Source organism: Sylvia atricapilla, chromosome 8 (assembly GCF_009819655.1).
Source record: "Sylvia atricapilla isolate bSylAtr1 chromosome 8, bSylAtr1.pri, whole genome shotgun sequence".
In the NCBI taxonomy this organism is placed as follows: Eukaryota; Metazoa; Chordata; class Aves; order Passeriformes; family Sylviidae; genus Sylvia; species Sylvia atricapilla.
Genome location: NC_089147.1, coordinates 14271007 through 14295361, shown reverse-complemented (window position 1 = coordinate 14295361; position 24355 = coordinate 14271007). Strand labels below are relative to the sequence as shown.

The 24355-nt window shown below is 58.5% G+C and overlaps 3 protein-coding genes across 9 annotated transcripts; 1 reads left to right on the top strand and 2 right to left on the bottom strand.

The window, feature by feature from the left end:
* Nucleotides 1-3: 3 nt before the first annotated feature.
* On the bottom strand, nucleotides 4-3799 carry ANKRD2 (ankyrin repeat domain 2). Of its 2 annotated transcripts, XM_066323739.1 has the most exons (9): nucleotides 2493-3012; nucleotides 2040-2153; nucleotides 1802-1963; nucleotides 1507-1614; nucleotides 1230-1328; nucleotides 902-1000; nucleotides 669-767; nucleotides 293-391; nucleotides 4-203 (listed from the first exon to the last, which is right to left on the bottom strand). In XM_066323739.1, exons 1-9 carry the CDS (start codon nucleotides 2559-2561, stop codon nucleotides 99-101), a joined length of 954 nt encoding a protein of 317 aa, XP_066179836.1. In that variant the 5' UTR covers nucleotides 2562-3012; the 3' UTR covers nucleotides 4-98. The 2 variants fall into 2 exon arrangements, with proteins under 2 accessions (XP_066179836.1, XP_066179835.1); XM_066323738.1 differs by lacking the exon at nucleotides 4-203 and having other exon boundaries at nucleotides 322-767; nucleotides 2493-3799.
* Nucleotides 3800-3942: 143 nt separating this feature from the next.
* UBTD1 (ubiquitin domain containing 1) lies at nucleotides 3943-9109 on the bottom strand. Its single transcript, XM_066323740.1, has 3 exons — nucleotides 8975-9109; nucleotides 4950-5177; nucleotides 3943-4732 (listed from the first exon to the last, which is right to left on the bottom strand). The coding sequence occupies exons 1-3, from the start codon at nucleotides 9042-9044 to the stop codon at nucleotides 4347-4349; spliced, it is 684 nt and encodes a 227-aa protein (XP_066179837.1). The 5' UTR covers nucleotides 9045-9109; the 3' UTR covers nucleotides 3943-4346.
* Nucleotides 9110-9198: 89 nt separating this feature from the next.
* Nucleotides 9199-24184, top strand: MMS19 (MMS19 homolog, cytosolic iron-sulfur assembly component). 6 transcript variants are annotated; one of them, XM_066323722.1, is made up of 31 exons: nucleotides 9205-9328; nucleotides 12899-12947; nucleotides 13681-13781; nucleotides 15262-15347; nucleotides 15764-15838; nucleotides 16390-16459; nucleotides 16649-16777; nucleotides 16990-17051; nucleotides 17322-17408; nucleotides 17719-17793; nucleotides 18068-18145; nucleotides 18448-18586; nucleotides 18939-19093; nucleotides 19277-19355; nucleotides 19611-19736; nucleotides 20038-20119; nucleotides 20451-20548; nucleotides 20919-21056; nucleotides 21289-21444; nucleotides 21691-21790; nucleotides 21953-22055; nucleotides 22165-22239; nucleotides 22370-22496; nucleotides 22579-22679; nucleotides 22756-22812; nucleotides 22925-23111; nucleotides 23224-23306; nucleotides 23404-23568; nucleotides 23648-23707; nucleotides 23828-23928; nucleotides 24010-24184. In XM_066323722.1, the coding sequence occupies exons 1-31, from the start codon at nucleotides 9232-9234 to the stop codon at nucleotides 24035-24037; spliced, it is 3069 nt and encodes a 1022-aa protein (XP_066179819.1). In that variant the 5' UTR covers nucleotides 9205-9231; the 3' UTR covers nucleotides 24038-24184. The 6 variants fall into 6 exon arrangements, with proteins under 6 accessions (XP_066179821.1, XP_066179819.1, XP_066179820.1 ...); XM_066323724.1 differs by lacking the exon at nucleotides 15262-15347 and having other exon boundaries at nucleotides 9199-9328; XM_066323723.1 differs by lacking the exon at nucleotides 23648-23707.
* Nucleotides 24185-24355: the final 171 nt, after the last annotated feature.

The window sequence follows — 24355 nt, the reverse complement described above, 5'->3', positions numbered from 1 at the left end:
CTCTTTTGCTCTTTGCTGACTTTTATTGACACAGACAAGCCTTGTCTGGATCCTGCTCCTTGGAGCTGAGCCCAGCCCCTGGTCCCTGCCTGGTGCCATCATGCAGGGACCTCCATCTCCCCCTGTGGCTGCTCCTTGGTCTCCAGCGCCTGGCGTGTGTCCACCTGCCACTGCTGCACCAGGTCTGTCGGGGTCTTGCCAGCCTGTAAGAGTGGGCAGAGAGAGGCTGGGCACCGGGTGGTGCAACATGGTGGGGCAGCAAATGGCCTTGGTGCTGATCTCACACACTCACTTCATTCTTGGCCATCATGTCAGCCCCATGCAGGATCAGAGTTTTGATGATCTTGTAGCGACTGAGCCGTGTGGCATCATGCAGTGCTGTGTCACCTTCCTGTGAGAGACACACCTTCACTGGAGATTGTGGTCCAGGGACGAGGACCCTATTCCTGTCCCCACCACTGCTTCCCAGCCCCCAGCACACCAATGTCCACATGGACAAGGAGGACTGTTCCTGTCTCAGACCTGGCTGTGGCTGCAACCACTCTGGGGCAGGGATGTGTGTGTCCAGATGTGCCCCACTGTGGGTTCTGGAAGCCCATGGAGGGGTCAACAAAGGGAGAGAGATCAGTGTTGCCTCCCAGTGATGCCTGCATGGCTGCAGCACTCACCCTGTCTGGGGCATTGATATCCACCCCGCAGTGGATGAGATGCTCCACAATGTCAAGGTGTCCGGTTCGGGTGGCCACGTGCAGGGGTGTGCTGAGCAGCTTGGGGAGGGATGAGATGGACATCAGAGGGAATCAGCACCCACACCTGCTAGCCCAGCAGAGGGTCAGCTCTGGTACTCTAGGGTATGCCTCTGCCCCTGGCACAACCCTGTGACCTGCTCTGCCCTGCTCACCTTGTCCTTCACATTGAGGTCAGCCCCACGGTCCTGCAGCAGTTTGACAGCATCCAGGTGCCCACCCCGGCAGGCCCAGTGCACGGCAGTGCAGTCCAGCTGGTCATACAGTGCTGTGTCATGGTGGGGGACACCCCTACCCTGTGTCTGTCCCCTGCCCCATCAGGTCCCCCTGCTTGACCTGAACTGGCAGAGCCCTGTCTGCAGCCACCTCCATGATGAGGACAGCACAGCCCCACTGCAGGGTCCCCCGTCTTGCTGTAGTTCTGGCTGCAACACACCCAGATGCTCAGACCAGCATGCATCTGGAAGCAGGATTCAGCCTCACCCGGTCCCTGAAGTCAACAGTGGCCCCACTGTCCAGCAGCTTCTGCAGGATTTCCATGTGTCCCTCCAGCGAGGAGCGGTGCAGGGCTGTGCGGTGGAACTGGGGGACAGGGTAGCACATTGGCAGATGGATGCATCCTCCCCTGCCCAGTCTGGTTGTACCCCCCAGCCCTGTCCCAAGGGTCCCAGCTCTCACCCACAGGCACGGTGGGGCATGGATGCAGGACTTGGTGACATGGCACAGCTAGGGGGCAACCAGTAGCTGCCAGGGTAGCTACCTCATCACATGTGTCAGGGGAGCCACCGTCGGCCAGAAACTTCTCAATGACGTGCATCTTGCCCTGTACAGCAGCTCGCAAGAAGGTCTCTGGCTCCACAGGACCCTCCTGGCAATGGGACAGGCTCAGAGCTGGGGCAGCACAGGGGTGCAGGAAAGGGAATAACATGGGGGCCCCCTGCCCTGCTTCCCCACGGAGGTCTCTGAGTGGCAGGGTGACCCAGAGGCTGGCCTGTGGGTGGTCCAGCCCCTATCCTAGCAAACCTCCTCCCACATCTTGGGACCTCCTGACGTACAATCTCCAGGGGTTCAGGTGGTGGCGTGGGCTCGGGGGTGGCTGCCCGCTCTGCCCGGCGCTGCCGGCGCTGCTTGCGGAGCTCGATGAGTCGTTGAATGCTGCCCACATCGATGATCTCCCGCCTCAGATCCACTGAACTCCTCCGGACTTTCTCCTGGCCCTAGTGAGCACACAGTGCCCTTTTGACTTGTCTGTCACCAGCCACCCCTGGCCACCCTGCACCCCAACTCACTCACCTTGATGGCCTCAAGGCCCCAGTTCCTGGGGCCACGGCGCTTCTCCTCCTCCAGCTCAGGTGTGTTCATCCGCTCCACAGCCGGTGGCTCCCGCGCACCATCTCCTTTGAGTTTCTGCACAGGCACAGTGGGTGCTGCATGGTCTTGTCTGGGCACAGAGCAGCCCCACTGCCTCCATCCTCAGCCTACCGGGGAAGGTGGCTCTGGGCATGGCACCACTCGCTGCTCAGGTCTGTGGGTTGCTCAGCCGCCCTAGGGCTTGTGCTTGCCTGCCCACCCCACGGGCTAGAGCTGCCAGGTTGGGAACTTGATCCCCCTGAGAGCCCTTGGACAGCTTCGTATATCCCCCAGGATGGCAAGGTCAGTGCTAGCCTTCTTATGTCGCCAAGGATGGACAGAGTACAACGGGGTACTACTACAGCCCAGGAAGGTTTCCCTGCCCTATGGACCCACCTCCTCCTTCTCCTCCTCTGCCAGCTTCTGCTCAATGAGCTCCTTGGCCCGTTCCACATCCAGCTCCATGTCTGCCTGCAGTGCACAGTCCTGTGCAGGATGTGTCCTCTTCTTGCTGCCACAGGCAGAGAGTTCCCAGTCCTGGCTCCTGGTGCTGCCGGCAGCTTCGCTGGCCGTGGGGCTTTATGCTGATGGCCCCTCTGTCCTACAGCCCAAGGGCACCAACAGCTGTGGCTGCTCCACATGACTGGGGCAGCTTTGCCATGAGCTCACCCTCCTGCTTTCTGGTGGCCGTGACTCACCTCTCGAGCCCCACATCCTCTTAAAGAGACCCCTCCCACACCCTGGGTTGACCAGGACACCTGTGCTTGTTATGGGAAGCTGCGGTGTGCAGAACCTGTGACAGCCAGTCAAAAGAGGGTCAGCAGAGCAGGAACATGACCCAGGGTCAATCCCATAGGCATGGCACCTATGCCTGTGCCACCCACCCCGGGCAAGCAAGATGCTCCCATGGCTCCCATCACCCTGTCTCTATGCAATCAGATCCTGCAGCAGCCACCAACAGTACCTGAGGCTCCCTGGCACCTTCACCAATGGGGGCCTGGGGGGGGGCGCTGCCCACCCCAGAGGGAGGCAATGGGTCCTCTCAAGCCTCTCAGACAGCAGCAGGCAGCATGGGATGCCAGGAGTCTTGGCCCCTCTGTGCTGCTTTAGAGGATGACCTCAGGTGTGGAACATTCCGAGGAGCCCTGCCAGGGTCCCCGAGGCTGCCTAGCCTGCCCCATAGCACATGGCAGCCTGGCAGCAGGAGACTGGCCTCATGTGGGGCCAACAGGCAGAGTCGGCAGCTATTCCTGGCAGCAGGAACATTGTTCAACCCTCCTGAGCACTCTCCCCTTGTAAGATGAGGCCAACACTGCCTTGTGCTGGGACAGTTAATGCGCTGGGCACCGTCCACCAGCACAGGACCTGTGGGAGGGACAGACAGCTACACGTCACTGTTACCCTCCTGGGAAATTCCCAGGGCCATACATGGGTGCCGTGTCCCATGAGTGTGACAGCCTCCCACAGCAGAAAGACACTACTTTCACCAGGCAGGCCATGGAGACCATGGAGGTAGTCTTGGGACTGCTCCCCTCCACGGACTGTCCCGTCCAGCTCAAGGGCAGACACAAGCTTAAACCTTCAGAGGGGAAGCACCAGGAATGGGAGGTAGTGACCCCACAATGAGAAGCAGCTGCAATGACAATGCTGAGGAAGGGTCCCAGCAGGCAAACCATCAGGGCTAGCAGGACAGGGTCAGGGTGGCACTAAGGAGCAGAGCTGAGGCGTCCAGGCTACCCTTGACCATCCTGTGCTCATTCTGACATGGGAGCGGATACAGGACAGCTACAGGGACCTCCCACGGCTACGGGTTACAGCCCCCTCCAGACTGTCCTCAAGGCCAGAGGAAGGATGAAAAGGCTTTATTGATAAATACAGACTATGTACAGAGGGGAGACATCTCCACCCAGCCCAGCATCCCACGGGTCTCCTGGTCAGGGGGAAGCCAGAGCCCAGTGGGTCACAGCCTCTCCCTGCCGGCACTGCCTGGCAGAGGAGCCCCAGCCCCAGAGACATTTGGTCTCGAACCTCCTTCAGCAAACACGGCGCCTGCCCGTGTCCCCAGGCAAGGGGAGCCACCATGGTGGCACAGCCCCATGCAGACCTTCCTGGAGGGTCACCTGTGTGGAGGGCAGCCTCAGGGGGGAGCAGGAGCAGCTCCGGATGGGCCGATACACAGCACAGGGAATCCCCAGAGGTGCCACTGTCCCCCAGCCCCTTGCCATCTCCCCTCAACAAGTAGGGGGTGGCTCAGTTCCTGGGTGGAAGGGGCTGGTTGACAATCACTTGCACAACAAAATCCTTCTGGATCTTGGTCTCCTGCAGTCGTGTGCGGTCAGTGAGCAGCTTGCCTGAGAAGAACCACCGCTGCCAGGCCAGGTCAATGCCCTCCTGTGCCTGCAGCTGCTTCTTCAGCTGCCCAATGGTGTCGCTCATACTGGCGCTGAGCCGCAGGTCCTTGCCGGTGGAGAGGCGCACCTTGAGGGTGAACTCCCGCCGGGTGTTGGGCAGAGGTTCAGCCGGTTCCACTGCCTCCTCCTCGCTCCGCTCCAGGATCAGGTTGACGGGGGGTGCAAGGCAGTACACGGGCAGCTGGTACCGGTTGCCCAGCTCATCATAGCATTCCGTCAAGGACCCTGGAGACAGCAGGATAAGATGCTAAAGTGTGGGCATGCCTGTGGACCACCCAAATGGGAACAGGGCCACCCCAAGCGGTGTGGCACAGCGCGCCTCACTCCCCTTGGCTGGGCTGAGCTCTGCATGGCAGCTAGGACACCAGCCTGGGACCCTCATGTGCCCAGATATGGGGCACTCGGCACATACCCCACCCAAACCCCCAGTGCTGACCCTCACCATGGGGCAGGGTGATGCTGGCTCCGTCGAGGATGGCCTGGGCCAGGCTGTGGTCATTGGCTTCTACAGCATAGGCAGCTGCCTTCAGGGCATCCCAGATCTCCTTGCGGCCTTCAAAGGCAGGCGCCGTGTCCCAAAACTCGTCCCGCTTGCTGCGCAGCTGTCCGTCTGTCATGGGGTAGTCACTCTTCCACTTGGGACACTCCTTCTTCAGGGGCTCATTGCGGCCTGCAGGGGTGGGGATATTCAGCCAAAGGACAGGGTTTCCCCTCGGGTCCTGAGGCCCCCACCTCCCCATACCCACGGGTCTTCCTGAGGACCTCCTGCACCCCAGCAAGGGTCTGAGGGATCACCCTATCCAGTGAAGATCAGCCCCCAATGTTGCCAGGGGTAATTGGGCTAAAGCTAGCCTGGCCCAAGATCCCAATGGCCCCACAGCTGTTGCTGCCCCAAGTGACACCCTTTGCCCTCAGTGGGGACAAGGACTCTTGCTTCTTTTGTTTGGAGGACTAGTCGCTGCCCTGTAGGGTGGCCACAGGGCCTCAGGGCCCTTTGATGCAGAGCAGTATTTATAGCTTGGGGAATTAGCCAGGAAATAAGCTGGTGAGTCGGAACGAGAAGGAGATTACAAAGGCTGAGCTGCAGCAAAGGGGGGTCAGGACTTCACCATCCTCTCTGCCCACCCCAGGATGACAGGACCAGCTGCAGGCAAGACAGCAGGCATACAGCATCCCAGGCATCAGAGGGATAGAGGGCATCACTGCTAGACTGCAGCTGCCCCAGCAACGGGCTGAACTGAGCTGGCTCTCCACAAAACAGCCCCTAGCCACATCCCCATAGACCTTCAGCAGCCAGCATTGCCCAGGGATCTGAGCCACCCTAATGCCAGTCCCAGATCACCATGTCCTCACTACACTGGGCTGTGGCCCTGTGGGAACAGCCCTGTCCCATCGGCCCCACAGCCAGGCTGGACACATGGGGCAGGAAGGAGTTGCTGTCACTCCCAGCTGAGCTGGGGACAATGAATAATAACAGCTCCTTCCTGTCACCCCTCTCCCTGAGCTGGTCAGGCAGCCCCCCTCCTGCGGGGACAGGATAAGGGAAAAGTGAGGCTCCAGCTGGGCAGGAAGATGCCTGTGCTCACACAGTGACCTGCCAGGCAAGGTTATGCCACACACCCCAGCCACTGGAGACAGCCACCACTGCCAGCTGTGGGCTGAGCCAAGTTCCCCAGGTAGCTGCTCCTGAGCAAATATGTGGTGGTGACACAAGGCACTACGTGACCTTCTCAATTGTACCAGCCTTGCCTCACCCTACCCAAGACCATTGTAGCCAGCATGGCAAGCATCTGCTTTCCAGCAAGCACCCACCTCAGGGGCCCCAAAGGGGCACAGGTGCTCAGCTACCCCAGGGCTGGGCACCAAGCATCCCTGGCAGGCAGCATCCTGCCCACATCCCTGGAGGAGCAAGGGCAGCCGGCTGCAGCCAGTGCTGCCGATTCAGCAGTCACGGTGCTGGGCCAGAGGGATTTGCAGCACCATAGGACACAGCAAGGTCAGAGGCAACACCTGCCCCAGGAGGGCAGTGGAGACGTGTCCACAGCCAGCCTAAAGGACATGTCTGGGATCATGTCCCTACACTGCTATGGCCACCAGGCTGGGGCACATGTCCTCAGAGCCAGGACTCCCAGCCAGCACCATTCCTACAACTCTGCTTGCAACAAAGGGAAGAGGCTGGCCCAGGAGAGGGAGCAGGACTGGAGCTGTGGGGGTCGGCTGTGGCAATGAGCAGGAACAGGCTGCGGCTGCCTCGTGTGTACAGGCATGCCCAGCAGCCTTGCCCAGGTAGGCAGGGGCTTAAGCTTCGTCTATTTATTGCTACCGCCCAGCCGGGCCTGCACCTCCTAATCACCTCCTGCTGCTCTATTCCTGGCCCCTTGTGCAACTCTCCACGGCAGCACCACCAGACAGGTCCATCCGCTCGCTGTGCCCGGACCTGAGCCAACAGGATCTGGCTGGCAGCCTGCTGCCTCCTGCCCTGTGCCTGCAGCACCCTGCCGGTGCCCTGGTGAGGGACCCCCAGGCAGGAGGATGTGACCTGAAGCCTTCCCTGCCCTGGGCTTGCTCCCTGCCTGCAGGAGCCTCAGGCAGCCCCAACTGACAGGCCCTGGAGGCCCTGGAGAAGATGTCAGCCAGATGGCACACACCACTGCTTCCAACAGCGCTGCCTGGTCCACTCCTGAGCCAGGCAGGGTTGTGATGCTGCATGCCATGGGCACTCCCAGCTCCTGCTGTGGTAAGCTGGCCACACCAGGGACAATGCTGTCACCTGCTGCTGGGAACCCTTGCAGGATCCCTTCACAGGGGGTCACAACAAGCCCCAGCCAGGGCAGGAGCTGGCCAGGCAGGTGGGCTGCTTAGCAGGGCCCCTGTGGCAGCAGAGGTGAGCAGGCAGAGTCCCGCTCCCTGCTGACCGTAGGTCCTCGTGTACTGGGACCTGCTGGCCTGGTGAGGGCAGCTGTAGCCTTGCTTCATCCTCCACCACCTGCTGAGCAGCTCCCACGGGCTCCCACGGGCTAGTGGCACCATGCAAGCAAAGGCAGGAACCAGCCAGGGCACCTGGCACAAGGGACAGCCCTGCTCTCCCAGGAAGGAACATACTGCAAGAAAGCAGCAGCAACTGCCAGCAGCATACCAGGAAGGGACCATGACCCATCCCAGGAGAGCAAGTGGGGATGGAGACACAGGCTCTGCAGCCAGATGTTGCCTGGCACGAGAGGGGATCACACAGATCCAGATATTGGGATCTGACCCCACCCCCATCGCAGCAGCCTGAGCTACAAGGTAACAGCCGCACATCTCACCAAGCTGAGGGAACAGGCAGCCAGGGACCCCAGGCCTCACTGATACCCGCAAGAAGGCACTCCTGGGGTCAGAGTGTGTCGGGGTGGGGAGGACTGTCACCCCAGTCCATACCAGCAGGGCATCCCCGGGGCACGCTGGCACACCAGGAGCCCCGCGCGGTGGGGGCGGCTGCCCACGGCACAGGCACGGGCACAGCCTGGCCCGGTAGCCGCGGCACCCTGCACGTGCTGCCGGAGTGGCGGGCACCGTCCCATGGAAAACGCCCTTCCCTCCCTCATCCCAGCTGCAGGCGAGGGCCGGGGCGTCCCGTCCCGGGCACACGCTTCCTGCCCCTCCTCTCCTACCGCCCACTACCGCTCTGCCATAAACACGGTAATTACCGGCTGCGACGGCACCGACCGGGGAGGCGGCAAAGGAAAGGCGTGATTCATCCTACCAGCCCACGGCTTCTCTGCCGAAAGTCCACCGTACCGATCCCCGCGGTTTCCGGGACCCTCCGGCATGGCATCACGGGGAAGCGCCTCACGGCACCCGGGTGTTCGGCCACCGGTAACTCCGGGGGGCCACGGGGCCGCACCGGTCCCGCTGCACCGCCGCTGCTCTCCGGACCGGCGCAGCCGCTCCCTGCCCTAGCCGCACCTCCCGAAGCCCCGGGGCAGCGGGGACGGGGTCGCAGCTGCCGGCAGCAGCCAGGTGTACGGGACAGCACCGACCCCGAGCAGGCGGGACCCTGCCGTTCGCAGGACACGCCGTGCCCGGGGACGCTGCCGAGCCCAGACCGGGGGCATCCGGCATCCTGCAGTCCTCCCCGGACAGCACTTCCCGGGAGGAGCCGGGAACTGGCAGGGCTCGGCTGGACGCGTTGCGCACCCCAGCCCTGACCCCACAAAGCCTCCGGGACGCCGGGACGGGATCCCCGGTTCCTGTCCGCCCCCGAGGCCGCGTACCGAACCGAGATCTCCGAGGTCCGGGAACCCCGAGGGCAGAGAGCGGCTCCCGGGGTTGTGAGAGGGGGGAGTTGTCCCGTGGCGGACTGCGCCCCTCCTGTGCCCACGTTCTTCCCGCAACCCTCCCGCGCCACCCCCAGGGAGATGAGGGACCCCCCCCCGCCCCAGTGCCCGCGATCGCGGGGGTACCCAGCCGGGACGACCCCCCGCTCACCTGCTCGCTTGCGGGTGTTGCCGCCGGCGGCGGGCCGCTCCCGGCGCTGCCGCCCCACGCAGCCGCCCATGGCGGGGCCGACCGGCGGCGCTCGGCATCGGGGCCGCGCCGGCTCCGCGCTGCGCCCGCCCGTGCGCGCGGGGCCCGGTGTGCGCGCGGGGCCGCCCCGCCCCCGGGCGCACGTGACCGCCGGTACCGCCCCCGCGCACGCGCAGGCGGGGTGGGGGGGCAGGGCCGTGGCCCTGCGCGCGGGTGTCATGGCGGCGGCCGGGGCCGGCGCGGAGGCTCTCGCCGCCTCCGTCCGGGACTTCGTGTCCGGGCAGCAGGAAGGCCGCGCCGCGGAGGTGGCGGCAGGTACCGCGCGGGGGTGGGGCGGAGCGGCACTGGGCGTGGGCACGGCGGCGGGGCCGGGCTGGGCCTGAGGCGGGCGTGGGCACGGGCGGGTCGTGGCGGCGTGGGGAGGGGTTTGGGAGGAAGCGTGGGGCTGCGGGGCAGGGCAGGGTGTGGAGGCGCGGGATGGAGAGTGTCTGTGGGTTGTGAGGCTGCCGTGCAGGGCAGGGCACGGCACGTGGGAATGGATAGGGCAGGGCCTGCAGCTCGGAGCTGCCGGGATGTGCGGTACGAGCGGAACAGCCGCGAGGGTGAGGGGCTCCAGGAGCGAGGCAGATGTGGGTGGCACAGAAATCGGCAGTGGGAAGAGAGCTCATGGCCTTGCTGAGGGACCGTGGGAAGTGCCAGTCGCAGACTGCCCTCACTGTGGTTTCTCCTCGTTTCCCAGCAGAGCTTTAGGCATTTGCTTTCGTCGGATAATTTATCCTTCTGCTTGGAACGTCAGTTGGGTGACTTTGTTGCATTAGGGAAGTTACAGCTTCAGGAATGTGGCTTTCTAAGGATAAGGCGATACTTCTGTGTTTGTAGGCAGGGGCTTCAGCATGTTTAGGGAAGGAGCACGGAGAGCCGAGAAGGGCTCTCTGTATATATTACATTACACTGACGAGTAGCTTGTAGACCTTTCCCGAGGCCTGATGGCTTGTGAACTGCTCTGTTGTGTCTTGGTGATAAGATGTGCAGGCAAAATAGGAAGGTAACCCAGTGGCCCGTATAACACAGAGTGAAGGAAATGCTAAGGAAATTTGGAGGAATTCACTAAACTGTGTAATATTCAAGATGTTGCAGAAGGGTTGCACGGTCTCTGACATATTTGAGATAGATGTGGGGAAGGATAACCTTAGAACTGCTGTTGTCACCTGATGTCATGTTACAGAAGTGCCCAGAGAAAGTTTTGTCTCTTGGAAGATATACAAAGAGAATTGCTCCCTGCTTGCTCCCCTAGCTCTTTTCATCCGTGTGGCTCTTGTGACAAACCCGCCTTCACAACCAGTAGGGCTGGCAAGTGTCCTTGAGCCCCTCTGACCTCGTACAGAGCCAACAGAACCATCAGAAAGGATTAAATTGCATTGTGTATCCTTGAGCAAAAGGAGAGGTCTTTTCTAAGCTCATGGCCGTTGTGCAATTGCTGTAACAAGCACATTGAGCTTCCCCAGTTTGTTGCTGAGGACTAAAATGAGCATAACTTGGCAGGTGGCAGAAAGGTCTTGGTGCTGCCACAGGCAGGTTGGGCTGCATGGGTCAGTGGGTGGCAGAAGGAGGCTGAATTCATCTTTCTTGAAAAATGGGGAGAGAAGGATACTGCTGTTACAGAATCCATTACACATTCCCTGTGAATGTTGTGCTTACATTTTGAGGGTCTGGAGAAAGCAAGAATGGAAGGCCTGCAGAAGGGACTAACACCTAGAAGGACACTGAAAGGGGGACAGACTTGTCAGGAAAGAGAGCAGGTTGGTTCCGAGTAGCAATCCAGCACACGGCTTGCTTCTGTTAAGTCTCTGGGAACTACAGGAATCTCAGAATAGCAAGGCAGCCCCTCCTGGTAAAGGGATTCAAGGTGCCTCATTAACCTTGGGGCATGTGTGCTGCTGCCAGATGTGGAGGCAGCAGTTTCAGGGGCTCACCACTGTGCCTGCTGTGCTGATGAGGCAGGTCCAATTAGCTGTGCTGGCACTCACGCCGTGGCCTGTGTGGTGCTGGCCACGAGCACACCACGCTCACAGGCTGTACCTGGGAGGGGTGGCCACACCGTGTGAGGCGAAGCTGGTCACACCTGGATCCCTGAGAACAGAGGGAGCTGCTGACCTTGCTGCTGCTGACCACAGGGAGTGTCAGTACCGTGGCTGTGGTTTGGCCATCACACTGCAGTTCTTTCCTGTTGAGTAGGGAAACAGAAGGTTTGTGTAGAACTGCTTTTGGTCTCTGCAAACACAGAGAGGCAGAGCATCTGGCCACAGAGATGGTATTTGTCTCAGACTTTTTCTGTGATGGTGCAGAGGCACAAGGGCTCTTCATGAGCTCGCGCAGTGAGATATTGGGATGCGGGATGTGGAGGGACCATCCAGGCTCTCTCTGCATCTCACTCTGCTTTGGCTGGTGCACAGCATCTGCTTGCTGTTTCGTTGTTGTTTTTCTGCAATAAATTTTGCCAGCACATTATGGCTGTCTCTGAGGGCACCCCCAGCTCTGTCTGTGCCTGTCAATTCTGAGACCTGCTGGGTTCTTTTTCCACATAGCTCCCCTTATCTGTTCTGTTCCTCAGTTCAGGCTCCCTCTCCCTGCTGTGCCAGGCAGGATTGAAAGCTCTGTCTCTGGAGTCAGGCCTGTCTGCTATCAGAACACACTGTCAGAAAACACTGTCATCCCATCCCTAGAGACAGCTCTATGATGAACAGCATGTCTTAATACTGGAATTAACTGCTTAGGAAGAGGCAGTAAATGCTTGCAGCAGGAGGGGGCACTAGCTGGAACAAGGCCTGGGAAAGCGTGTAATGAAACCTTTGGGCTTCTGAGAGGGTGAGTGCCCTGTAAGTTGTGTAGGTTCAGCAGCGCAGAGAGGTGAGCAGGTCCCTCCAGAGTGCCTTAGAAGTGTCCCAGACAAAGACAGTGAGTCTCAGTGACTGCCAGGTGATTTGGATGTTTTGTTGGAGGAGTGCTGTTTTGTACTGGCAGAGAGTGAGGAGTGTTTTCCAGCAATGTCACCTGACACCTGAGCTGCAGGTTAGGGGTTTGAAGGTGAGGCAGTCCCTTGCCTGCCACCCCTGTCTAAGCAGAGGGTGTACACACACTTTCCTTCTCAGAAAGTGCCACATGGGCAATGGGTGGCAGGAATGGAGAACCTGCCCTTCTGCCTACGTTCTTGTAAGGTGCAGCAAGCAGTCCTTACCAAAGTCTCCTGAGGAGCGACTCTTTCCCTAGTAGAGTTGCAAGAATATGGAGGCAGGAGGTGAATGAGGCAACCTGGTAAGGAATCTGAGTCAGCGTTGGAAATAGACTCCAGAAATCCCAGCATTTTATCTTCCTCTGACCACAAAACTGCCTTTCTCCCTGCCCTCCATCTTGGAAGAAGTTTGTGCAGTTCTTGCTCAGCAGAGTGTGGAGATGATAGAGTCAGAGTGGGAAACTGAGTGTCTGGGCTGTTTGTTCAGCCAGTCCTCCCTCAGGAAGCACCTGGAGAGCTGCCCTCTGTCTCCTCACAGCATCCTCATGTTAGAGAAGGAGGTTTTAGTATCAGAGTGGAGTGAAGCACAGCAAAACTTCTCTTAGGAGCCTCACATACAGCCATGCTGCAGGGAGAGAGTGAGACAAAGTGCAGGCAAGTTCTCCCCTGTGTCCTCTCAGTCTCAGAGGTGTTTGGAGGCAGGGCTGGAAGCAGCTCCACCAGTTAAGTGCACATGGCTCCTCTGGTGCTTTGGGAGGAGTCAGCACCAACCAGCCTTCCCCACTATGGTGCTGGGATGCTTCCCAGCATCCATCTCCAGTAACATGCCTGCATAATCTCTCTGGTTCACTCTCTTTACTTCTTTCTTTCTCCAGGGGTGAAAGATGGAACATGGACAGTGCTGCAGCTTGTGGAAGCCCTGGGGTAAGAAAAGCCTTATGCAAGTTATACATCGGGTAAGGGCCTTGCAGGGGACGTTCCCACAAGGAGGCATGGTTAGAAGGACAAGTGTGCTCATCCAGGTTGAGCTTCAGCACTGGATGACACATTGCAGCAGGCAGGATGTTGCCTGCTCACAGGATGGGGCTTGAGCAGTGCTTTGCCCTCCCTGGACATGGGAGCTCTTTGGGAAAGAGCAAGGCCAGAGCAGCTCTTGATGCTCTCCCAGGACAGAGGAGAGATGTGGCAGGCAGCAGACTGCAGGGCACTTTTCAGTTAGGGCTGTCTGCAGCAGGAGCTGCCTGAGCACACAGCTGCACAGCACCATGTCACAGGTTAGCTGGCACTCAGCTTCTGCTTTTGTCTCCAAACTGTCATGGCCTAGGCTTGTTTCTCCCAAGCTGGGGGCTGGGTTTGCCTCACTGTAAGAGGCTTTACCCTTTTTGACCCTTGTGATCTTGGGAGCATGGTGCAAGATCAATTTCTTTGGTCTGACTTGAGAATTGGATTTCTTTTGCATGGTTCTGGGGCTGAATGCACACATGCAGCACAGACAGGGGAAGAGGAATCTGTTTCCACTCTGCCAGCAAGTCAGGCGTGATTTGGCCCACAGAGCAGCACCTCTTTGTTTTTGTAATGTGCCTGCTCAGGATGTGCTTCCTGCTCGGATGTACCTGCTCACAACAGGCTTCTTGGGCTTTCTCCCCTCTTGGCATAGGTTTTGCCTGGAGAACACAGATCCCCGGACACGAGGGCGAGGCATCCAGCTATTGTCACAAGTCCTGCTCCAGTGTTACTCCCTGCTCCAGGAGAAGGAAGGTAAGGGCTTTTCTGGCCCTTGAGTGTCTGACTAGGGACAAAGCCGTGACATTAAAGTGTCCATCCTGCAATTGGCAAAGGGATTGATTTAACACTGTGACAACTTTGTGCATGTCTGTAAGAGTCAAAGTCCAAGGAGGGCATGAGGCTTTGCACTGCAGCCTTTTTGCCAACCTCACCACACAATTCAGGTCACTGTCTGAACACACCAAGTCCCTGGACAGCTGGGGCCCCTGACAGTGTGTGGGTGTTGTACACCCGGGTGTGCTCAGCACCAAGTGGGACATGTTGAGGATGCGTCTGTATGTCAGAATCCTTGGGTGATGATTCAGAGCAGGAATACTGTCCTTCACACACCAAGTCACACAGCCCTGCAGCCTGACCGGGTTAATGCAGGAGGAACCCTGGGGCCTGGAGAGGAGGGGAGATAAGGGTGAGAGTCAAGTGGGAGACTGGAGTGGAGAGGGGAAGATGCCCTGTTCATGGAGGCAAGGAGAAGGTCTGCCTCTGTTAAATGCCCCTTAGCAGCTGGCTGGCAGCAGGGAGAGCCAGTAAGTGCTAACAAGCTTTGGCTTGGGGGCTTGCAGATGGGAAGCTGAACTTATGCCAGCAGGCTGGCTAGACAGAGGGCCTACTAGTAAGTAAGGTGGAGGAAGGGGAGGATTGAAGTAAAAGATGCTTAGTCCTTGGAATTTGGCTCTCTTTGGCTGGAGCCAGGCAGGGCTGAGAGCAGCTGTGCATAGAACCTTATCTACTGCAGTAGATGCAGTCAGATGTGATGAATGATGGGAACTGGGATGCTCTGGAGGGGCAGCCAGAAGTGGGGAGGTACAGTGTGGATCCTCGAGAATAAAAGAGGCTCAGGGCAGCTGAGCAAGGGGAGCGAGCTGAGTTAGAGCCTCGTGTCCCTGCTCACGCAGGTAATTTCTCAAGCGCTGCGTCAGGCTGCCTCCTGGGGGGCTGAGTTTCTGCAGCAGCTGTGGGCACAGGATGCTGCTAGCCGGCTCTTCCAGTCTGCTTCCTGCTACCACTCCCCAGGGCTGGGGTGTGCAGGCGCCCGTGGCCATGACTCAGGGGCCAGGAACGTGTTGTGGAGCCAAGTGCGAGGAAGCCAGAACTGCCCCAGCCCTGTGCCCCACCCCGTGACATCCTCTAGTCTCCGCTGGGCAGACTGCCGCTCTGCTGCTGGTGTCTGCATCCACATGTCTGGACAGGCCAGGGCAAATGCCTCTTGGGTAGATCCAGCACTTCTGCAGCATGCAGAAGTGGCTGCTGCCCTGCTGCAGTTAGGCGTGGGCTGCTTACAAGGAGAGGACAAAGGTGTTGGAGCCAGGTGGGTGCACCCAACAGCAGCAGTTTGTCTCATTCACCAGTGCAAGATATGCTCACTCTTAATCCATCACCTTGTGGTTGAGCTGGGGCCAGCACCCAGCAGCTGTGTTTCCTAGGGCTAACACACATTGGTGTCTGTCTCTCATAGTGCTACATTTGGTCCTGTTCTATGAGAGCCGGCTGCAGGATCATCACCTGGTGATTCCCTCAGTACTCCAGGGACTCCGAGCACTGGTGAGCTCACACTCCCAGCCCGCAGTGCTGGGAAACATTCCAGAGTGGTGTCAGGGAGGTGCAACACCTGGGTATGGGTTGGAGCAGCATGTCAAGCAGGGCCTGGCTCGGCTGTCTGCCCATCTGGCAACGTTGTCCTGTCTCCTCTCTTCTGCTGTGCCTCTTGTGGAGGAGCCAGGGACAGGAGACTACCTTGATTTCCTGCCCCGTCTTGGTACTGGGGCAAGGATTCCCTGGCCACTCTGGGGAGCAGCATAGATGATGGGCATCTTGTCCTGTTCTGTCTGGGGAGGGGATGGCAAGTTCTCCCTGTTGTGGAAGAGGATCCTTCAGGCAGGTGCTGCACAGAGACAGGAGCTCTGTTATGTGGCTGCCATCATGGTATTCTATTCTTGCTTTTCTCCTCCTGTTCCCAGAGCATGTGTGATGTGCTGTCCCCAGGGCTAGCAGTGTCTGTGCTCAAAGCTATCTTCCAGGAGGTACATGTGCAGGTGAGCAATGTGATTTCCTATCCTCCTGTTCTTGATCTCTGCTCCATGTGTGTCTGGGGATGGCCTGCCCGCCCTGAGGACTGGCCACATTCAGCTCAGTGCAGTGCTTCTGCAAAGCTTAGAGACAGCTTGGCTCACTGCAAGAGAGAGAGTAGGTGAGAATCCTGTTTGGCCCCTGTCCTCTATTTTCTCAGCCCAAAGGGAATTATTTCCTTTTGCTCCATTCTCCAGGCTGTGTTTAAGTGCCCCCAGTCCAATTCTCCTCACATTTAAGATTGTTTTTGCTGGCAGTGCCTTAGGGCAGCATGTGTGACCCTGGTGTGACTGATAGTGCATTTATGCAGCGATGGGACACAGTCATGTTTATGTGCCATTGCATAGGCATGTGCACACTTTACATGTGATAAATGGGATCTCTGTGCCAGGAAGCAGCAGCTGAGCTGCTGGGGGTCCTGTTCTCTCTCTGGAGGGCATGTGCTGCCCATGGGGTAGTGGGTAGCTGTGCTGCCATGTGTAGAGAATGGTTTTGATTGATCTGCTCCTCCCTTCAGTCCTTGATGCAGCTAGACCGCCACACAGTCTACAGCATCATCACCAACTTCATGAGCACCAGGGAGGAAGGTGAGGGGGCAGAGCCACTCTGGGATTGTTGAGGGTGGGTAGATGAGTCACTTTCACCTTCTCCAAGGGCTCTGTGGCTCTGCCTGGGAGACCTGGAAAAGGACTTTGAGGCTGGGGCAGCTGGGCTGATTTAAGGCCGTGGTGTGAGGTCTGATGTCCTGCACCTGCTCAAGCTCATTCTTTCTGCAGAGCTGAAAGGCCTGGGTGCCAACTTCACCTTCGGCTTCATCCAGGTCATGGATGGGGAGAAGGATCCCCGCAATCTGCTGGTGGCCTTCCAGATTGTGCGTGATCTCATTGCCAAGGACTATGCCCTGGGTGAGCCTAAACCTGCTGTGCAGAGCTGACTGGGAGACATGTCCCTTTTCTTTGAGCTGCTGGAGAGATGGCTCTTGGGTCTGATCAGGCCTGGGGTGGTCCCTAACATGCTTTAAAAGCTGCAGAGCTGGCCTGTCATGGGTGCTAAACATAGCTGCTCTGCCTTTTTTTGCTCGGCATCTTTGCTCATCCCCTCTCTCCTCTGTCTGCAGGTCCCTTTGTGGAGGAGCTGTTTGAAGTTACATCTTGCTATTTCCCTGTTGATTTTACTCCAGTGAGTGAGTCTGCCATATGCTACAGCCTATTCTTTATTTCTTTCTGGTGTTTTCTTAGGGAGTTGTGTGACTTCCAGCGAATGGGATGAGAGGGTGGCCAAGGATCTTGACTGGGCAATACTCAGCCATGAGCTGTGGTACTCAGGCTGACAGGCTGGTGCCAAGCTAGCTGTAGTGACTAGCACTGCTGCTGCATGCAGGAGATGAAGGGATGCAGCCTTTGCTAATGGCTAGGTTGGAATGTGACCTGCTCTCTGCATCCTTTCCAGCCCCCCAATGATCCTCATGGCATCCAGAGGGAAGACCTGATTCTGAGCCTCCGGGCTGTACTGACTTCTACACCCCAGTTTGCTGAGGTACAAAGCTCCTTGGGGATTCTTGAGCACTTCACTGTTCCTTGAGCACAGGCTGCCTTTCATAGAGCTGCAGCTCCTGCTGTGACTTAGGGACAGGAACAACTGGGACCAGGAGCTTGCATTTGGGCAGCCCTGTCTCCTGCTGGGGCTGGTCATGAGGAGGGTGCTGAGTGACACCCTGGGAAGGGGCTGCCTGTTGCAGGTACCCCTCCACTTCTGCTCTCCTGGCAGAGGCTGAATTTGCAGCCTTGCAGGGCCATGGACAAGGTGGTGCAAGGGATGGGCTGAATTAAAGTGCTTCTGTCTGCAGTTCCTTCTCCCTCTGCTTATTGAGAAGTTGGACTCGGAACTGCAAAGTGCCAAGCTTGACTCGCTGCAGACTCTGGTAAGGAGACATCCCATACTCCCTTCAGCCTACAGCTGATCTGTGGCAGTAGCAGCTGCCAGCCACTTCTGAGCCCTTCTCCCTGCCAGCCAGAGACTGTCCCTTGCAGAGCCACAATTTCCAGAGTCCTGGTTTGGCCTGCATCACTCTCCTGGGTTTTTTTGAGTGATTTGTGTAGCTCAGCATGAACCTGCCAGGATGGGCAGTTGTCCTGGCACTGTGTCCTCCTGGTTCTGGCTTTTCTGTGATACTTTATCCTGGCTACCCCTTGCAGACTGCCTGCTGTGCCATCTACGGGCAGAAGGAGCTGCAGGAATTCCTTCCCAGCCTCTGGTCGTCCCTGCGCAGAGAGGTGAGTACTGCAGGGCTCCACCATGGCTGGGCTTCTGCTGAGCAGGAGTTCTCAACCAGACTGGGTGAGCCCCATATCTCCCAGCAGCCCACACCTGTGACCTTGGACTGCCCCAGCTGAAAAGTGGAGGGGACAGGCCAGCCCTATCAGCATGTCTGTGTGGCTTGAATGTGCCATGCTGCATGTTCAAATCATGTGGGGAAATGAGGCAGGAGCCTGAGCCCTGCAGCCTGCGCTGGGAGGCTGAGCCCTGTGGTTTTTGTCGGCATGGTGTTCAGCTCATCCTGTGGCCTTTCCTCCAGGTGTTCCAGACAGCGAGTGAGAAGATCGAGACGGAATGCCTGGCTGCACTGCATGCTCTCTCTGCCTGCCTCTCCCGCTCCGTGCTCAGCTCTGATTCTGAGGATCTGCTGGATTCCTTCCTCAGCAGCATCCTGCAAGGTAGCTAACAGACTTGCCCCATGCAGCCAGGCCTGAAAGCTTCCTCCTAGGTAGAGATCTGCCTTCCTCTTCTCTTTAAAGCCTCTTCTCTTTCTAGTCCTCACAGCAACTTTTGCCTTCTCCAAGGTAATTTGCTGCAGGAAGGGAGGACAAGGGGATTGAGCTGCATCCATCTCTGCTGGAACTGCACTCTCTGTGCGCTTGGAGCTGTGGGAAGCTGCTCGGTTGGGGAGGCTGTGCCGCAGCTCAGAGCTGCGCCCCGGCAGCACGTCGCAGCCCGCTATCGGCTGTGTCCCCGCACGCGACGCAGAGGAGCTCTGTGCCGGTGCAGCTGACGCCCAGCCTATCTCAGATTGCAGGCACCATCTGTGCGAGCCCGACATGAAGCTGGTGTGGCCCAGTGCCAAACTCTTGCAGGCAGCAGCGGGTGCCTCCCTCCGCACCTACCACTGCATCACCCATAGCGTCCTGCCCCTGCTGCTGGAGCAGTACACCAAGCACACGCAGGTGAGGGGCACCCACTGGCTCCACAGGGCCTGGGGGCAGCAGGGTGTCTTAAGAGGATTCTTCCTTGGCTGTGGCTGTGGGTAGAGACCCCATAGGCACCCTGTGGCCTCACAGTGCTGGGCTGAGGTGCAGCTCTGTCCCAGCAGTGACAGTGATCTGGGTTACACCTTTGTGTCCCTGCAGAGCAGCCAGAGGAGGACAATCCTGGAAATGCTGCTAGGCTTCCTGGACTTACAGCAGAAGTGGGGACATGTGGAAGAAGGTGAGGGTGGATAGTTGTTCTGGAGGCACCTGTGTCCCAAGGGCTTTGCTGGCTCTGACCTCACTTTCCTGAATGCTGACAGACAAGGAAAACTCAGTGGCCAGTGTGGCTGTATGTGATCCCCTGCCATTTCCCAGGGCCCCTGCATAATTTAGTATCAAATGCAGCATCTCAGAAAGGGTCTGTCAAGTGCCATGGTGGTGTCTGTGTGGTCACAGCTAGACACAGGCAGTGATTCCATGCCACTCTCTTCAGATGAAAGTGTTCTGCTGTCGCTCCAAGCTGCAGTTTGCTCTGTGGTGTTCTCGGCGCTGACAGATCCCAGTGTGCAGCTGCAGCTGGTTGGGATCAAGACACTGACTGTCCTGGGCTCCCTGCAAGGTTGGTGCCTTTTTTCGCTTGATACAGAGGGAGACATCAGTCTCTTTTGAGAGACACGGTGGCTGTGGGACATCATTGTCTGCTGCCTGTAAGTGCACAGAAGTAGCAGCAGCATGTCCTACCCAAGCCATGAGCTCCAGGGACATTTGGTCTCTCTTGCCTGTTTGGATATCTTGTATCTCTGACATTTGGTGTGCTGCTGCATTGCTGCTGTCCTGAATGAGGGGAAAGGATCCTGTCCAACACACCAGCATCTTTGCCTTTGGCCAAGGGTAGGATTCCTCTATGTCTCTTGTTGCAGGCTTCCTGTCTTCCTCTGATCTGGAGCTGGTTGTGGATCATCTCATTCGTCTTGCTTTGCATGAGGAGGATTCCCAGAGCAGGTGAGGAGTGGGCTGGCATCACAGCAGTCACCCACATACTGGCAGGAGGAACAAAGCCTGGCTTTGCTGTAGAGAGAGGCTGTAGTCTTAGGGAAGGCACAGGAACTCTCTGTACAAGATTACTGTGTGGGATAAACTAGACAATTCATGGGCTAGAAATAAGAAAGTCTGAGCCTGTCAAAGCAGGGGGCTTTGCTGTGCCTATCAGAAGGGTGAAAAAGGCAAGTTGCTGAGAAGTGGGATTCTGGAGACACCTTCTGGCCAAATCTGGTGTACAACAGCCCTGAATTTGCAGTCCTTGCATCACGTTTTCTACTCTTCCCCCTGGCAGTGAAGCAGCAATGGAGGCAGCTGGGTCCCTGGCCCCCACCTACCCAAAAGTTTTCTCTGGACGCATGGTACCCAGGCTTGAGGAGGAGCTGCAATCAGGTAGGGCTGGGAAAGGAGTTGTGACTGGTTTTGGGGTAAAGCCTTTTCCATCTCCATTGGGCTTCTGCCAAGCAGTGGGGCTGTGTTATGTGGTGTAGGTCGGTGGCTGTCTTTGGGGGATTCCCAGCACAGGGCACTGTGTGCTGGCACAGGGAAGGCTGTGGTTGGTCTGGTAGCCAGCCTGTGTGTGGCCAGGATCACCCTTGTGGGAAGGAGCTGCCCAGCTACAGAGCAGGCAGAGTGCCTTGAGCCTGGCATGGGCTGGATCTGCTGTGCTGCTTCACCCCATCCACCCTGGCATGGTCTGGGCTCTGACTGCCCTTGGGTGGGGTGTCCCCCGGTCCCCCTCTGAGCTGTGTTTCCTCTTCAGAGCGGGAGGAGAGCTACCACAACCACCACTCCTTGCAGCAGCGCTGCCTGCAGGCCCTGGCAGCTGTATCCACCCACACCAGCATTGTGAGGGAGACTGTCCCTGTCCTGCTACAGCATCTCCAGAAGGTGCAGAAAGGTAATGGAGGTGATGCAGGCAGCTCCACAGAGCATGCTGGCAGGAGCTGCCTCTGTTACTGGTGATGGCTGGGAGAAAGCTGGAAAGCAGTGGTACAAGGAACCCACACCTGGGCTGTGACTCCCACTTGGTGGAGTGGGAGTCAGAAGAGCTGCACTGTCCCAGGATCCTGGTGCAGATCAGGGGGCTGGGTGTTGAGGCTGTTTGACTTGGTGGTGACTCTGCCTTGCAGGGACTGAGGCCAGCAACACCCAAGACGTGGTCTCTGTGTGCCAGAGCCTGCACCGCGTGGCTCTGCAGTGCCAGCAGGATGCCGAGAGCTGCTGGTACTTCCACCAGACGGTTGTGCCGTGCCTGCTGGCCATGGCTGTGCAGGCAGCCATGCAAGGTAAATGCAGGGCTGGAGTGGGAGATGGGAGAGCAGGCAACTCCCAGGCTCTAAGGGTCCCTGATCCTGCAGTCAGTTCTACTGCTGATGCCTTTTGGCACCCATGGCCATCAAGAGTGGGCTTCACTGCTCCCTGCCTCTGTCCCAGAGCCTTGCCCCACTCTGGTGTGGGTTCAGGGGGCTGTGCCTGCCTCCTCGCTCTGAACAGCAGGCTCCAGCAAGTTCTATTCCTCCCACTGCCTGCAGAGAGCACGCATAGACTGCCAGGCAAGGCACTGCTGGAGGAAGAGGTGCTGGCTGCCATGATCCCAGTCATCAGTGCTGCCACCACTCACCTGAGCCCTGAGTAAGTGAAGCTGGGGCAGGAAACTGCGTGTTTCCTTTGTAGGGAGGAAGCAGGGTCCCTGCATGCCCACTGCTGCTATCTGTACACAGTGACCCTGTGCCTCCTGGGAGGTCTCCAGTGACCCTTTCAGAGCAGCACATTACAGTGTCTTTTTTCTCCTAGGCTGGCTGCCCAGAGTGTGTCTCATGTGGTGCCCCTTTTTCTGGATGGCGATGTCTCCTTCCTACCCCAAAACAGTTTTCCCTGCTCCTTCCAGCCTTTTGGGGTATGTTTGGTGATTTGGGCTAGGGCACCAGAATGGGCCGGGAAGGAGGATGTTGGCACAGGCTGGCAGAAAGGACTGTGATGACAGGGATGCTGTTCTTCCCTTGCAGGATGGAGAGTGCTTGGAAGCACAGAGACGCCTGATCGCCCTCCTCATGGCCTTCGTCTGCTCCTTGCCCCGCAATGTACGTTGATGGGGAGCAGGGTGGAGAGCAGCCCTGCCCAAGCACCCTCCAGCCTCTGTCCACACCAAGCTCCAGGGACAGAGGGAGCAGCTGCAGTCCTTGACCATAACACTTTCTGTGTCTCTTCCAGGTGGCAATCCCTCAGCAGGAATGGCTGCTCCGGGAGCTGCTGGCATTGAGCTGTTCCTGCAACTGTCCCTTCACAGCCACCACAGCTGCCAAGTGCTTTGCAGGCCTGGTGAACAAGCACCCAGCAGGTAAGGGGGCTGCGGCAGATGACAGGTGTCCCTGCCCACTGCTGCCAGGGGCAATGGCTCAGCTTGTCCCTTCCATCCCCAGGGCAGCAGCTGGATGAAATTTTGCAGCTTGCAATGAACAGGATGGAGCCCACCCTTGCAGAGGGGCCCCGCCGAACACAGGCACTCACCTTGCTGCTCTGGGTAAGGCCTGCCCTGGATGAGTGGGGCAGGGGGGGCCAAGGGACTCAGCCTGGCACTGACTGCTTTGCCTGCACAGGTGACCAAAGCCTTGGTGCTGCGCTACCACCCCCTGAGCTCCTGCCTGACAGACAAGGTAGGTGGTGGTGGGGGCTGGGTGATGTCTAACAAACCTGCCTTCCTTCCCTATGGCTGGCTGGGGACCCCCAGCAGCAGGGCTCTCTGTCTCAGGGCTCTCTCCCTTGCAGCTGCTGGGCCTGCTGGGTGACATGGAGCTGGGCCCTGCCGCAGCCGATGGCTTCTTGCTGCTCATGGCTGAGTCCCCAGACGTGCTGCACAAGGGCTGCCATGCCGACGTGCGCATCATGTTCCGCCAGCGCTTCTTCACTGACAACGTCCCTAAGCTGGTGCAAGGCTTCCATGGGGCTGGCCCTGGTGAGTGCCCAGCCCCAGCCCAGCCTCACCACTCCTGAGCCGTGAACCAGGGGACCTGAGCCAGCATCCCCTCCTTCTGCAGGCTGCTTGTAACCGTCTCTGCTCTCCACAGACGTGAAGGCCAATTACCTGAAGGGCCTGTCCCATGTGCTGAACCACCTCCCCAAACCTGTGCTGGTGACAGAACTGCCCACGGTAAGAGCCAGCCTGAGTGGCAGGGTGAGCTGTGACAACATGGAGTGCATGGTTTGGGGTTACTCATGACTCTTGTATTTTCCCTCTCTCTCTGCAGCTGCTGTCCCTCCTGCTTGAGGCCTTGTCCTGCTCAGATCGTGTAGTACAGCTCTCCACACTGAGCTGTCTCCACCCACTGCTGCTCGAAGCTCCCCAGGTCATGAGCCTGCATGTCGACACACTGGTCACCAAGTTCCTCAACCTCACCTCCAGCCCCACCATGGTGCGTGTATCCCCTCCTTCCTCCCTGCTCTGCCCCTCTCTCCGGCCCTATGTGCTGCCCTCACCCCTGTGTGTTCCAGGCTGTCCGCATCGCCGCCCTGCGCTGTGCCCATGCCCTCACCAGTCTGCCCACAACAGTGGTAAGTGCTGCTGCAGCTTCCTGCTGCCTGCTCCTGCATGTAGAGAGGCAAGGGGGTCCCAACCTCTTGGGAGGCAGCCAGCATCCATTTCTCTCACAAAGAGCACCTTCTGTCCTACAGCTGCTCCCATACAAGGGCCGAGTTATCCGGGCACTGGCCAAGCCTTTGGATGACAAAAAGAGGCTGGTGCGGAAGGAAGCAGTGGCAGCACGTGGGGAATGGTGAGTGCATGGAAGTAGCTGCTGAGGGGGTGTGCCAGCATGTAGGGGACATGGCTGATGGCACTATCTCTGTTCCTGCAGGTTCCTGCTCGGGAGCCCAGGCAGGTGAACACCCTGTGTCCCCTCGCTGTGCTGACCAACAGTCTGACCAGCACCTCGCTAAGCCACCAAGTCATCCGACCGATGCCATGGACCCTCTGGATCCTCAGAGCCCAGGACTGCCCCGAAGTGCTATGGCTGGAGCGTGCAGGCCAACAGACAGAACCCCTAACTGCAGTCCCTTCCCAGCACCTGCAGCAGGGAAGGAGCTGTGCTGTTGGTGGCTTGCCCACCCTCTGCTGCAGCCAGGGACAGTGATGGACAGCCCCCACCACATTTGAGTGGAGAGGACAGGTCTGTGCACATGTGTGGTGTGTGACACCCCCTG

Excerpts from the sequence above, each read along its gene's own strand:
- ANKRD2 (XM_066323738.1), bottom strand. The coding sequence starts at position 2,561 with ATGGAGCTGGATGTGGAACGGGCCAAGGAGCTCATTGAGCAGAAGCTG. Across the intron at positions 1,615-1,801 it reads CACCTGAACCCCTGGAGATT|GAGGGTCCTGTGGAGCCAGA; the intron begins GTACGTCAGGAG and ends TCCCATTGCCAG. Across the intron at positions 1,329-1,506 it reads CCCCTGACACATGTGATGAG|TTCCACCGCACAGCCCTGCA; the intron begins GTAGCTACCCTG and ends CCTGTCCCCCAG.
- UBTD1 (XM_066323740.1), bottom strand. The coding sequence starts at position 9,044 with ATGGGCGGCTGCGTGGGGCGGCAGCGCCGGGAGCGGCCCGCCGCCGGC. Across the intron at positions 5,178-8,974 it reads CAACACCCGCAAGCGAGCAG|GCCGCAATGAGCCCCTGAAG; the intron begins GTGAGCGGGGGG and ends CCACCCCTGCAG. Across the intron at positions 4,733-4,949 it reads CAGCATCACCCTGCCCCATG|GGTCCTTGACGGAATGCTAT; the intron begins GTGAGGGTCAGC and ends TGCTGTCTCCAG.
- MMS19 (XM_066323722.1), top strand. The coding sequence starts at position 9,232 with ATGGCGGCGGCCGGGGCCGGCGCGGAGGCTCTCGCCGCCTCCGTCCGG. Across the intron at positions 21,445-21,690 it reads TGTGCAGGCAGCCATGCAAG|AGAGCACGCATAGACTGCCA; the intron begins GTAAATGCAGGG and ends CACTGCCTGCAG. Across the intron at positions 23,112-23,223 it reads CTTCCATGGGGCTGGCCCTG|ACGTGAAGGCCAATTACCTG; the intron begins GTGAGTGCCCAG and ends TGCTCTCCACAG.